Source organism: Crocodylus porosus, unplaced genomic scaffold (assembly GCF_001723895.1).
Source record: "Crocodylus porosus isolate Cpor-Errol unplaced genomic scaffold, CroPor_comp1, whole genome shotgun sequence".
Classification (NCBI taxonomy): Eukaryota; Metazoa; Chordata; order Crocodylia; family Crocodylidae; genus Crocodylus; species Crocodylus porosus.
Window position 1 is genome coordinate 65,035,938 of NW_017728906.1, and position 14,987 is coordinate 65,050,924.

Sequence of the window (14,987 nt, forward strand, 5' to 3'; positions counted from 1 at the left end):
GATTATACATTTGTCAGTGAAGAAATCCCAAAATAGTCACAGATGACAGGGTTGAACGACTTATTTTAATCCTAGTTTTATTTGTTAATTCAACAGATGCAGTTTATGTTGCTTTTTAGTCGTCAGGGGAAGCTGAGACTTCAGAAGTGGTATGTCCCGTTATCTGACAAAGAGAAGAAGAAAATCACCAGGGAACTTGTTCAAACCGTGTTAGCCCGTAAACCGAAAATGTGCAGCTTCCTGGAGTGGAGAGACCTGAAGATTGTCTACAAAAGGTTGTTCTGCCTCACTGAGCTTATAATTGCTATACAGCAAAGAGATATTTAATAAATAGCAAAGAAAATAATGAAGGTTGAATGTTTTCTCCCTTGCTGGTTATGAAAGAAGGCTGGTTTCGAGCTTTTTTTCTTAAATCTAATTTGATAACCTAGTAGGAAGCATTCATCTGTAGAGAGCCACTCATGCGTGTAGCAATGTGCTGAAGAAAGGAGATTAGATTTTCTTACACACAAAAAGGAATGATTCTTCCTACTTCTCTGCTCAGCTGTCCACAGTAAATGGATGCGTGCACATTTGAAATGTGTATGATTGAACGGGTAATTATTTAGAAAGTCTACCTTTTTGTAAACATGTTTACTTCAAGGGATTAATAATTTCATAAATCGGTTACGAATATAATTTGGTCTTGAAAGCTCACAGACATTGGATAGAATTTTTTTTTTGCTCTGAATATAAATAGTACATTTCTTCTAGTGAGAAATCATGATTAGCTGAGAAATTACAATCAGATTTCTATGGATGCAAGTGCTATATAATTTTCTTCATCAAAAATCTCCTTTTCCACCTATTTTTCTAGCAAAAATGGTAAGGTTGTGCAGCTGGAACATTCTGTTGACCTTTTGAATGTAATATAAAATAGACCTGTGAAAGAGCTTTTCTATACAAATTACTGTAATTGACATTCTAATGAGATGACAGAAATTTTATCCGACTAAAAGCTAATATTGTAAATGGAATTTTATCCTTTGAGTTTAAATATTTTAAATAGAGAATCAAATAGCTTCCATGGGTTTTCCTTCTTTTTATCCTTTTTTTGCTTCCTCCTTAGCCCGTAAATAAAATTTCTTCCTCTACCAGATCTGCATTCTTCCCAGTGGGAGAGCATTGTTTCTTCCACTCTGAAGTGGAACTGAAATGATAATAGGTAACTCTTACATTGACACAGGATGGAAATAACAGAGCTAGTTGTGAAATGATTAGTCAGGTCCCAATTCTACATACACTTAAATGTGTAATTTCATGCATGTGCACACTACCATTAGGGATGTAACTACTGATTTAAAAAAAATATCCATTTAACTTATTGTAATTACAATGTTTAAATGATTAATAACTATGGCAGGCCCCAACCTGGCCTGCAAGGGGCTGCACCAGCCTGGTCTGCGGGATACCCCTCCCTAGCTTGGTACCATCAGGGCACTTCTAGCCCCTCCAGAATGTGGCAGGGGTTCAGCGACTCCCCAGGGCCACACCTCAGGACAGACTGGGTGGGTGGGTCTCCTATGGGGCTGGGGGGGGTGGGGGAGGGCATGCTGTAGGGCTGAGCTGTAGGCTAAAGGGAGTTGCCTGGTACCCACTTACCTATACCTTGCCCTGCTAGGCCCTGCAGCAGCTGTAGCAACAAAAGGCACTTCGTACGGTTGGGCACAGGGATGGTGATAGGGGCACTGGCATTGGTCTCCAGCCTATGGCTCTGTAAAGTTAGACTGGGGAGGGGGTGCTGAGCTCGGGGCTGGTGCTGCCCTGGCCCACCCTGCCATGGAAAGGCTTACGCCTACCTGCCCAGAGCAGCATGGGGAGCCTGGAGCCAAAGCAGCCTCCCCCCTCTCCCCCGACAGGCAGCATAGTCCAGGAGGCCCTGGGCATCATCTGGCAACAAGGGGCACCAACTACTGATGTGCAACTCCCTGGAGCCTCTGCAGCAACGTGGAAGGGAGGCAGGGTGGGGAGAGGTGACTAATACCTAATAGCTAGGCTCCATGGACCCTGTGGCAGGTGGCAATGGCCTGCCTAGAGCCCAGGCTGCTTGTGGCAGGCGATGGGGAGGCCACAAGTGGCTGTACTAGTGTCTGTATAGTTTAGCTATTAAGTATTAGTCACCTCTCCCCCCCGCTCCCCTCTTCCCCTTCCACTCCTCACTCCTATCTCCCTCCTTCCTGTCCTGTTACCTTCTGGTTCCTGCTGGGGCACTGCAGGGCTTCCCTTCCCTCCTGGACTGCAACTTGTTCCAGGTTAAATGATAACTGGTAAGCTAGAATCGGTAATCTCTGAGCCAGTTAGTTAAACAGTTCTACAGCTGTAATTGTTTATCTGTTTCCCTGGCTGTGAGCCTCTTTAAGCAGGACTTGTCTGGGGATACAGGTGCATTCTTTTGAAGCCCGTAACCTGCTCACCAAGAACACAGAGCATCTGTTGTAACCTGTTGTTTCCATCCTCTTAATTTCTAGTGTGATCCAACACCCCCTGTCGCCCCCCCCCATCCTTTTAATTTCTTGCATGATCTAACACATACGCGCACATATGGCTGGTGATCAGTACCGGCACTTCCTGTAGCTAATGAGCTGCTCATAGTCCTAGCTCATATCAGTCTTTCAGACATCAGAGTGGGGATCATCAGACTTAGTGGAGAGCCACCTAACTTCTGCTCTGAGTGCACACTACCCTTTTTTTTGTCCTGCATCAGGAAGACTGTGCAGGCCACTGTTGAAAGGGCAGCACAAAAGACAGCCAGGAGCAAAAGGTAACTTTGCCTCCTGGTGATTAGTACATTTGCCTGGCAGGTGGGAGGCCTGGATTAGATTTCTGCACCATATCAAGCTGTTGGCTGTACTGAGGGGGGTTGTGTATTTTCCAATTTTGGGGTTTTTTTTAAAGCTTACCTAGGCAGACAACTTGGTTTAGATGCTAAGTTCTTAAGAGAGACTTCACAGTAGCCATAGTGTGGAAGGAAAGAATTAATCACTCCAAGTGCCTATGCTGGTAGTTCTCAGCCTTTATGGACTTAAGGCCCCCCTCATTAGGTACATGGCACCCCTTGGAAAATGCCAGTTTTTAGTTTTCATTCATTTTTTGACTATGGAAATGTAATACAGAAATTTTTCTGTTGCAGAGAACTCGGGGAGACCACAGTATGTCAACATTTTTTTTTTTTTTTAACACTGGATTCTTAATTAAAATTGTTGTGTTTATCTTGTCAATCGTGTTTTCATGCCTAATAGTGCTAATGCTGTGTGGCACCTTGCAGCACCCCTGAAAAGATCTCAAGTTGCCCCAGGGTGTTGCAGCACCCTAGTTTGGAATCATTGGCCTGTGTCTTTTCCATTTTCCTGTACTTTACCATTGCACTTGACTCTAGGTACTATCTATGCTACCTAAGAGTTGCAGGTCTCTGAGAAGTTCCTCTTTGCTAGTGATTCTCAGCCAGCGTGCCATGAGATCCAGTGGGGTTAGTCATTCTCTGTGGAAGATTTGGTCACCTAGTATATCAGTGGGAGAATAAATTCAGAATCAACTTATTCCTTTGTGTACTCTATTCTTTAAAAGATCTATTCTAAATTCGAGAAAATACCTCTTGGTTGGCTATCTTGGGATGTATTTGGAGACTTTCAGGTCCAGCTTATGAAACTGGTATGACTGCATAAACATTACTATTTGGGAGTTATGAGGGTACCTGCTTTTGTCTGAAGTTCTCATGGTTAAATGCATACCCTCTGAAGTTGTGGTTAGGTTTAGGTATGCACTTCTGTTATCACATGCAGGCTTAAACTGTAGATTTCTCTCAAGAAGCTCAGACTTGCTTGTCATCTGATCCTTGCTCCTGAAGGGTATCTTAAAAGACTGTGTTGTCATGCTAGACACTACATTGTAATTAGTACTTGTGCTTCTAGTTTGCATGAAGAAGCTTTTTAATCCCATAGGATTTATGTAATGCCCTTTCCCTCCCCCCAACTGCAGTTTGCAGATTTAAAAAATGGGGTTTGGTCAATACCCGTCTTAACTGAAAATACCCAAATGAGCATCTCTAACCTTAGTCAAACCTTATAGTTGAAAATACCATGGAGGCAGGCTTTCTAATATTCAGTTTAACTTTTAAGTGTCCTTTTTTTTCCGAAAAACCCCTAAATTCCGTGTGAAGTGATCTTACTAAACCATATTATATTAAAGCAGATTCTTAAAGGCTGGGTTTAAATTGAAAATGTATGGTCAGCCATGGGGCTAGCCCTAGATTATAAGCAATAAAAGCAGTGGATTTTAAGATTTCTGGGTCAAGGAGTGATATAAAAAGCTCTTTTGTATGAAAGTGTCTTCATTAAATGATATTTAGGTCAAATTTAAGGCTCAGCATTTTAAACTTGATTTGGTGTAAAGATCTACCGTTAGCATGAAAGCTAAACTATATTTAAACGCTGGAAGGAAAACAGTTTAGGTGAGCATTATAGTAATCAGATGGTGTTCAGCTTAACATGGAGGAAAGTCATGTGTTCTGAGTAATAGAATAGAAATGTTCAGACAGATTTGCTTTGAGTGCTGGCAGTTAGGGTGTTGTTCAAATTAGTGTGCTAAAGCAACATGTAGATATTTTTCTTTCCAGACTTTTATAAATGTGTTAAACAAAAGGTTTCATATCTTTAAATTTACAGAAATTTCCTATTGGATGCTCTGTTACTTGCTACTCTTTAAACTAAACCATTGGAAAGTAAGTGATCATGAGCCAACTTTGCATAAGTAACCCCAGATCTACTAGAACTGTTGTAAACAATATAGCTGAAATCTTAGAATTAAGAGTACAGGGAGAAAGGTAACTACGTAAGAGCACAGAAGGAAAATGTAAGGTACATTTTTAGATCTGAAATGATTTGGCAAGTCAGTGTTGTGAACAGACATAGGGCCAAGATCTCAAATGTCAAGAATTGCAGTGAGAAGTCTATTGCATGAACTGAAGTGGAAATGTTTGGCAGGAAGAAATGAAAAGAGAATGAGACTGGGGTTGAGGTCACAGTGTTTGGGTTTTTTTAATGAACAGAAACTCAGTTGGATTTGATGATGGAAGGGATGCGATTGGGATCATCTGTGCATAGAAAAATTAAGGGCATTTTTACACGTGCTCGGGGTAGGAGGTGAGCGGCCACTCTTAATTAGAGCAACCCCAAGAGCTGCTCTAATTAAAGCACCCGGAACGTCTTGTGTATCAGTGTCCTTGCGCTTCAAAATGCATAAGGTACTTTATCTAAAATTCACTAAATGAGCTTTTAGTTAAAGTGCCCCTGCTGCTATTTCATTGCTGATTATTTGAGTTGTGGAGGCTGGCTGGAGTGCAGTCATTGCCACGCTTGGGAAGACTGGATTAATAAAGTCTTCTCCGATGTGCTGTTATTTACAGGCACACTAGAGCAGCTTTCTGACTCAGTCGGACCAGACAGAATTGGGTCTAAGAAGTCACAGAGAGAGGAGTTGTGCGAGAGGAGGAGGGGTGGATGACACACTAAGCAGAAATGGTTGAATGGAAAGTGTGTCTGTCTGGGAATGCCCTATGTGGAGATAGTGTGGGCGTGTAGGTGAGTGGAATTCACAGAAGAATTTTTTTTTTTTTTTTGAGGATCTTCCTTTTGCTTTCAGGAAACACTGTTTTTACACACTTAGATGAGTGAGACTAAGACCAAGTGTAGGATAATGGTGTATGTTTTATGAGATGCTCTGTTGTAGAATTTTTGTGTAGATGAGGCAGTTGATCAGACTGGTCAAGTAGAGACATAGAAGCAGGCCTGCATACAGTAGGGTAAATCAAGAAGATAGTAAACACAAGAAAAATGGCTATTGTGAAAGTCATTATGTAAACATGGCTTGATATTATACCACAAACGGCCTTAAACCAGCAGAGAGAGACCTGGGAGTTCCATGAAAGAAGTAAAAAGATGCATATAGTCAAGTATTCAGATAAATACAATGTAGCAGTTTAATGGCCATCCCTCCCTGGCACTGAGGGAGCTTTCTTGCAAAATGAAATAGGTTCAAGTCATCTGTGTGCCATTATGAATCCACGTATAATCCCTCTCATTTTTTCTCCTTGTTACAAGCATAGTATTTTCCTGATTTTATTTTTCTAGTCAAGAGCAGTAGCAGAGCTTGCTCTGGAAGTTTTCCAGCTTCTCAGCTGATGAACTTCTAATGGCTGCTTTTGAGTAGTTGCCTCCCTCTTCTGGGAGATTGTTGGTGCTGATTTTTTGTTGACATCTACTGGAAGCAATGCAGGACATTATTTTTGTGTGGCCAGGATTAAGTTTTGGGCAATTTGATTTTATTTTAGTGTTTTATCTGTTTTATAATTTTCCTTGTTTTTTATGGTAAACCAGGTAAAGCATTTTTGGGGAGGGCAGCATGTAAACCTTATGAATTAAATTAGCATTCGGGTATACTCCTGAGATTTAAGGCTAGTTCTCTGAATTAGCAATAGTTATTCCTTTTATGAATTGTTATTCCTTTTATGAAGCCAATACAGTTGGTTAACCAGTGAGTACTTTTGGTGGCCTTTTGGTATTGTTCACATTTGTGTTTAGAGCGAAGAATATGCATAAATAAAACTACCTTCGTGTGTGACATTAGATAGTCCAGTTGTCTCTGGAACTAGTTTCTTTCTTATCAGCACCCTGAGAGAAATTTAAAGATGACAAGGGCATGGAAATTGAATTTTTCTTTAACTTTTATAGAGGTAGCTCCCTCATCTTTGGGGGGGGTGTACAGTGGCCATACGGTGGGCAGACAACTGTTGATGTCTCTGTTACATCACTTTTTTGAGGATGCATATATATTTTATTTCCAAAGGCCGAGAAGAATTGATTGTTAATTTAATTTTTGTGCATGTTTTGTGCTAACGTAAAGATTGTTTTGTTGTTGCAGATATGCAAGCCTTTATTTCTGCTGTGCTATTGAAGATCAGGACAATGAACTAATAACCCTTGAAATAATTCATCGTTATGTGGAGCTACTTGACAAGTATTTTGGCAGTGTGAGTTAGTGGTTGTCCTTATTGAGAACTTGTAAACATTTTTAAAATGTTTGTGTTTTGGCTTTATTATATATTGCACCATTTTTTCTCAGCACAAAACACTTTCAAAAGTGGTGGTTTCTCTGTTATTCGACACATGTACCTGATGTATCTGATAAAATTAATGTCATTTCTGCCAAGCCAAATTGGTAAGCATGTTTGTGTTAATACAGTTTATGTTTAAAACAATGGCATCCTAAAAAGAGGTGACTGAACCAGGTGGTTCCTGATTTTCATTAGCAGTTAAAGTACATTCCCATGAATAAAAACTAAATTCAGTGTGTTTTATTTCTGGGAATGCTGCTAATTATAGTACAGGAACTTCAAGCATCTTTATACATTGTACTTGTAGCTGTTTGGTTTTTTTTGGTTTTTTTGAGAGGGTGGCAAAATCATTTGGCTCAGTGGGGCTTTTCATGGGCTGGAGGCTGTGTGAACAGCAGCATTGTTAACTTTTGGATGCTGGCCCTGCTGCTGACGCAGCAAATCTGGCTGCCCCAGAGGTTAGCTTTGTGGTTGCAGAATTATGTCCTCAATGGGGATTGTGACCTGAAAATTCAGCAGTGGGGCAAATGGCAGTGGCATTAACTCCCATGGCTGCTTGAGCCACTTTGTCAGTGGGGCCAGCACGTGGGAAGTTAATGTGTTTCAGAATTACGTCCCCAGCAGAGATCATGAGGTATAGCTTCAGCAGCAGTAGTAGTGTTAACCCCCCAGGTGTTGGTCCCACCAACACAATGGCTCTGGCAGTCACATGGGTTAAACTCTCCCCTTCCTCCCCTTGCATAAATTTCCAGCTCCATGGGAAGCCCTGTAGGCTGGATGACCACCTTTTGTGGGCTGCTTTCAGCCCACGGGCTACATGTTTTGGCTCCTGTTTTGCAAAATGTAACATTAAGCTGTTAGTGGTGTTAAATTTCCAGTGCGTATCATCTTATATTTTTGACGCTCAGAACATAGAGGACTAAAACAATGTCTTTATTACACATATACAAAACTTTAATGAAAGTTAAGGTTGCAAAATCAAGCACTTGAAATTATCAGATGTTAGATTTAGGATCTCATAGCCTTAATTTACCCTCCTTTCTGTATATGCATTCTAATAGTCTTTAATTATATGCTATACTTTCCATAAGATCCTTGCCATATTTGGTGAACAGAATAGGCAGTATTTACCTAACAATCAGTTAGTATTTTATTTTCTTCTCAGTGTTCAGTGTGTGGCCATAGGTCTTATTGCACTCTAACCTCTGCTCTGAAGAATTACCAATTTCTTTGTGGACTTTTCAATAGTGCTCATTATAACAATGTTCGTGAAGCACTGAAACACTAATTTATCTCCTAGTACCTATGTAAACGTGAGGGGAGATCCTCATTTTACAGATGGGGGGTCTGCGTTTGATATCAGAAGTGTTTAATAAATTCTGGGTGCCTAATCTACTATTCATATCCTCTGAGAAATCTTGTTTTAATCATTGCATAGTTTGTACAAAGCACAGCATACTTCAATTATAGCTGTGAGTGCTCAGCATTTTTGCAAATCAGGTCTCAGATTCTTGACTCGGGCACCCCAGAAAGAGAAGAATAATTAATTTTAAAAAAACAGACTTTTTACAGGGGGGTCATGTGACGCTAAGTAAGCCACTCAAAAATTGTGGCAGAGACAGGAATAGGATCCATTTAAGGGCAGCACTCAGTTGCTTTAAACATAAGACTACATTTTCTGTTCCTGCAGCTTCTACCTATTTTGTTTCATTTTAAAAATCCTTAACAGGTGAGGCAGGTGTCTTCTGGGATTTTATTTTTCATGACACAAGTCTGATTTATTTGCATACCAGTGCTGCCCTGTGCACTGAGCAAAGCTAGGTCTAGTGGGAGACTGAAATGTGATAATGTAATTAAAGACTGTAGCATAAAGCCTATCCATGAGTAAACTGAATTACAATTGCACTGGCTATCTTTGCTTTGTTGTTTCCTGGTTTTTTTGAGTGCTGATTTCTGCAACTTTAATTATGGTCTCTTGCTTGATGTCTTTTTCATGCATAGTTTCCTTGCTTAAAAAAAGGCAAACAAAACCCCCCAAATTGCCTCCTAAAGCATAATATCAATAGCAACACGCAGTTAGCAGGGTTGGAACCTGTAGATCTTCCAATGATGGAAGTAACAGAGTAACTGAATAGGAGGCTGTCTTTAGTACTAGTATCTGAGTAGACCGTTGGACAATTTATTTACTGACAAGAGGGGAACAGGAGAACAGTGAGACTCAAATACTACGGCTTCTGTTTTGGGTTGTGGGTACATGAATATTCTAGCAAGTACTAATTCAACCTGTAGTTCTTGCATCCAGTCTCCTCACTCAGCCAATTTTATTTTGCCTAGTTCTATCCTGGCTTGTCATTTAATCCCTCTTGCCTTTAGTCTTAGTCTCCATGCAGGGCTCTTCATCTTCCCTATGACTGTTTATACTAATCTCTCAACCAGATTTTAAAGGACCTAAGCATGTAAACATATGCTCTTGAAAATCTCACTAGGTACTTAACTCTGTTTCTGCTCACATATTTTTAAGCATCTGAGCTTTGTTCCATATGCCACTCTCAGTTCTCCCATTGCACCCTGGCTTATCATCAGATAGATCTTTCTTCTACCAACTGGCTTCCAGTCTCTTCTGCAATTTGTTCATCAGTTTGGCAACCCCTGCAACCCGCTTCCTGTCATAACTTTCTATTGCTTTGCTCAGACGGTCAGTCTCCTCTGAGGTCAGACTAAGTGATCTTAAAATTCTATAAATTCTTGGTCTCCTTTTTTGTTCAAGTCTGAATCACAGTATCCCCATACTGACTCTTTCTCCTTGCCTAGCCATTTCCTGTCTCCTTCCACTTCCCTGCCTTCCAGTCCTAGTTATGTGTGGCAGCTCTTAGCTTTTCGCTGCAATTTAGTCCCTGCCCTCAAGCAGCTTTTGTCTTGTCTGCATTTAAATTGGCCAACTTCCTCTTCTGTGTTTCCTGGCCCACAGCAGAAGGGGAGATTGCAGACTCAAAAAGAGTTTCCCTGGTTCTGGTTCTGACACTGGACTGGCCCCAACCTAACCTGCAGTTTCAAGAAAAATTATAGTACTTACTTTCCTGCAGCATCTGGCTAAACCTGTTGAGTGCAGGCATTCTGCATTTTAGCTGGGAAACTCTAGAAAGTCTCTATGAAACAGATAAGAATTGTGACTTTTATGCGCTTATAACCTGACCAAGTTTGCATTGTCTTGGGAGCAGCAAGATCCTTGACAAAGACTACCTTTGGCAACCTGTCAATGTCATGCTTCAAACAGGGGGGTACTAGAGTTTCTTAGAGATCAAGTTCCCAGAATTTAACATTGACAAAATGAGGCACATTTCATTAATCTTCATATCACAACTCACTGAATGCTTTTGACTGACATCTTCCAAAAAATATTTGACTGGTAATAGATATGAAAAGTTCAGCTTGATTAGTTGAACATTGGTAAAGAAAGCAAAATCTTATAAAGCATTAGGTTACTTTAATAGGCAGTGATAACAACTGTATCTATAACAACATTTACTATACCTTTCAGGTGTGTGAACTTGATATCATCTTCAATTTTGAAAAAGCCTATTTTATTCTTGATGAGTTCCTTTTGGGAGGGGAAGTTCAAGAGACTTCCAAGAAAAATGTTCTAAAAGCCATTGAGCAGGCAGATCTGTTACAGGAGGTAAGGAAATGGTACTTCTCTTGCCTAAACAGCAGCATGCTGTGCTATGGCTAGAGCAGACTCTCTCTTTATAGTTGTAGAAAGTGCCTTTTAGCATGCTTAGCATGTAATCTCCTGTTAATTTTACTAGTTGTGCAGTAGTAGTAGTACAGTAGTCTTCACTTTATAACTAGTACATGCATATATAAATTATTGAATGATTTTCTTTACATACGTCTAAAGCTTTGAAAATTTACATGTAAGCTGCTTTTTTTTCATGCTTCTAACAGGAAATAATATATTTTGCTCTTTTAATCTATTCATATTTGATTTTTCTTATTAAACTTTAATCAATTTGATAGTTATCATTAATTTTTGTCATATCTGATGCATGTATGCTTCTCTACTATTTCATTGCTGAAAACAGAAGCTAGATTCTCTTCTTTGAGACTCTTTTTAAGGTATAGTTGATATTAACTGTTCTAAAGAAAGTGCATCTCTAATACGGTAGATAATTTAAAGTAGAAATGTACTACAAAGTTAGAACAATAGTTGCAGTTATTAGTTGTAGAAATATAGTATGAAGTAGAAAATCATTTAACTTTTTACTCCGTATCAGATATGATAATTGGATATTTGCACTGTTCATTTCTGATTTTGAAAAACCGATTCAAATATAAATTTTCTGAAATCTGTAGCTTAGAAAACAGTTATTGTAGCTATTGTACAGGAAAATCCTAGTGGGGGGGGGAAAAGTAAATACCACTCTTACTCTCCCCCATGTTCTCGGTATTTCTTTGTATATACCAACTATAGTCTTGAGGTTACAGCATTGGGGTGATGGAACCTCTGAAGGTAAATTCAAAGTAATGTAAATTCTGTGACTGACTTGTGCTATGATGTTGAAAAATCACTTGACTGCTGTGTGTATCAGTCTGTGCTCACTTTGCAGGCACCATGAAATTTTTAAGCTTTGTAAAATACATTGAGACTCATTGCTAAAAGGTGCTAGCTAGGGAGGAGTAAAATAATATTCTAGCTTTCTGTTGTGACTATTTAATGGGTTACTTGGATAATCCCAAGTGACCAGTGTGTCATGAACATTCCATGTTCCCAAGCTTCTCCTCTCTTACCCATACTGTTACCCTATGAACAGTTTATTGTTAAATTACAAGATTGCATTCTATATTCTCTACCTTCACAATATTTAATGATCTTTTGTTAATCCAGTTAGTTTAAATCAAGGGTGTCCAAACCAATGTGGCCCCTTGGGCTGCAGGTGCCTGAGTGTGATGCTAGATTCTGCCCACAGTGCTGCTGGGGCTGCCAGGGGTCTGCCTTTTGCCAGGGATCCAGCAGCTCTAATACAAAGCCTTGCCGCAGGGCCAGTCGCTGCTTCAGGGGGAGGTGTTAGCATGACCAGTAACCAGGGGGTTAATGTGGACTTGCAGCCCCTTATCAGCCTCAGCTAATGCAGGGGAAGATGTTGGCAGCTATTGCTATGTATTATTGTTACTGAATGCCACAGATTCCTGTGGTCACCAGCATTGTGGAATGGTAAATTTGGTAGGGGCTATAGTGATAACACCCCTCTGCAGCAATATGAAGCTGACATGGGGATACAAACACTTGTCTCCACTCCTCCATTCCAGCTGTCAAAGTAGATGACTAACTTGCCTTCCTGGGTTGTATGTTTTTTAAACATCTGGTATAAATGAAAGACATACTGGGTGTTCACAGCAGAGAAGCTATTTCTATTATTGTTCTGGGAAGTAGATAATTATATTGATCTTCAGGATGTGTTTTGAAACTTCCTCTTGTTATCCTTGTAGACCGGATTTTCCTAACAAGAAGTGATTGATTTTTATAGGGCTACTTGTGCTATTCTGGCTGGATTTGGGCACTCTAATAATGCCATTTATTGTTATGGAATACAGAACTTGCTCAATGATTATTCCATGAGGCTTAAGCTTTCATTCTTCTATAAATAATTCCACTTCCAAATTTACAATATATAGCGCTTGCTTTATTTGGCCATGTACAGATGTATCGTTTCATGTATAGTAGGAACCGGAATTGTACAAAAGTTGATTTTCCTTCTTCTGAACCAAAACTGACAGTTCTGGAAGAAAAGTAAGCTGACTCCAACCAAGTAGAAGTTAGCTCTGGGAGAATGAATATCTATACCCCCCCTCACTTTCCTCCGGCTTAAGTCCTCCCAGGGACTGGAAGAGGTGGAGCCATGAGGCAAAGGCTTCCATGTCTCTGAGAACAGGAAGGGAAGGAAAAGGAACAACTGCTTCCTGTTGGCTCCTTCACTTCCTGAGGTCCCTGGTGTGAGAAGTGGGCAGGAAACTTTGCGCTGTCACTCTCTGCTCAGCTCCTGAGCACTGGGAGCTTAGTCTTGCTCTTTGCTTGCTTCTCACTCCAGATACCTGAGTGCGGAGTAGGTAGGGAGTTTTGCCTCACCTCTCCCTCTGTTTGTGTCCCCAGAGCTGAACGGAGGGAATAGTGTTTGTCCCCACTGTGAAAAGTAGAGAGGGAGTTTTGGCCTGACTTTCCTTCCCAGATATGGAAGGAATGGAGCAGGCACATTTTCCCCAGACCTGGATGTCACTGGTCTGGGAAAGGCTCTCAGAGCAGGGGAGGCAGAGTGGTTGTCAACTTGAATGTCTGCACTGCTGCTTCTCTCAGAATAATTGCTAGCAGTGGAAACGTTCCACCGTTAGAAGTGAATGTTAGTATGTGAGCTTTGTGAAGATATCTTCCCTCTCTCTTTTTTTTTTTTTTTTTTCAGTAATCTTTTTTTAATTAGGTTTTCCTTTTGACTTCTTTTATGCTCTCTCAAGGATTAACTTCTACTTGAGTGAAACAATTGTGTAACAAACACCTTACTGCTTTCAGGGTTTATTTTGCTCTGATGGTGAAAGAAATGTGAGTTTAGTTGTTTTTTTTCTCACCGTGTAATAGATTAATCATATCTGTGAAATACAAAATGGAAGGCTTTTGAGACCTGTTCTTCTACTTCACTGTTATTTTAGCTAAAGAAAAAAACCAGCAACTTTTTATATGGGCTTTAAACAAACTTACGATTTGGTATAGGGGATCTCTCTCTTTTTTTTTTTCATTCTAGTGAACATAGTCTGTTAAAAGAGTATATTTAAATATTTGGAATAGTGTTCCCACTGAAGAATTTTATAGATCAGGTAATTTTTCCTTTTCCACATAGCTCAAAAGTCTTAAAGAGCGGAATGCATTTCTTGGGTTATGCCAGGTTTTTCTAACATGGAAATGCTTTTTTCTTTCCATGTCTATTCCTTGTGTGCACAACGCACCTCAAAGCTAAAGGCTTTCCTTAAGCCCTGTATTAAGTTACTTAATGAATAATTTCACATGATAAGAAAATTAATAAGTTACTTATCAAAAGTATCATTAATAAGTTAACTTGTCTAAAGTGTTTTGAAGATGAAAAACTGCACATGTGTTTTGAAGATGAAAAGATGCTTATCCACAAGGGAACATCATTTCACATACCTTAAGTGGTTTCTTCAGAGAAGGACTCCCTAATGGGAGTTCTGAATTGTCCTGAATAATTTTAAAAAGAAAAATATGCCCAGACTTCAGTTATTGAAGAGTTTATGGACCCTTACTAGGCTTATCTATTTTTATTCCGAGGGCAGTTTTTCAGGAGTTGCCTTTATTTTGGGTACTTCTGGCAGTGTACAATTTGTAAGCTTTCATTACTCTTGTGGCCTCCTACAAACACTGCTAGATGTAGTCTCTCTGTGACTGTGGAGACTTGTATATTCTTCTCATGTGTATGTTTGATTTCTTCTTTACTTAGTGTTTTACTTTTCTTGGTCCCCTCCATTGATAACGTTGTGTTTTGGTATTGCCCACTGAGTTGTCGGAGAAGCAGTTTACAAATAAGTAGGGGTGCACTGATAGAGATTTTGGAACCGATATTTAAGGAGGCATATTGGCCAATACAGATCTGATACACCTACCATCTGCTACTAAGTCCATTGTGGTGGAAGGGAAGGAGTGTGTGTGTGTGGGGGGAAGTACAGTGCCTCCCACGGTAAGGGAAGGGGCAGGGGCAGGTGCTGCCCAAGTAGGGTGGGACAGGCAAGCAGAGCTACAAGCAGTTCGTCCAGGGTGTGGGGAGGGGGAGTGGCTCTTGCC

The 14,987-nt window shown here is 40.2% G+C and overlaps 1 protein-coding gene across 6 annotated transcripts in view; it reads left to right on the plus strand.

The window, feature by feature from the left end:
• Window positions 1-90: 90 nt before the first annotated feature.
• The window catches only part of AP1S2 (adaptor related protein complex 1 sigma 2 subunit), a 46,456-nt gene continuing 31,559 nt past the window's right edge, over window positions 91-14,987 (plus strand). For 5 of the 6 annotated variants that reach the window (XR_002099816.1, XR_002099817.1, XR_002099818.1 and 2 more), the window contains exons 1-3: window positions 97-275; window positions 6,955-7,063; window positions 10,686-10,823. Coding sequence is in view for 3 of the 6 variants with exons in the window: in XM_019529275.1 (XP_019384820.1) it covers window positions 97-275; window positions 6,955-7,063; window positions 10,686-10,823 (426 nt within the window). In the remaining 3 variants the exon portion in view is untranslated. Of the gene's footprint in view, window positions 276-6,954; window positions 7,064-10,685; window positions 10,824-14,987 lie in introns of all 6 variants that reach the window. The other variant, XM_019529277.1, reaches the window with a different exon arrangement.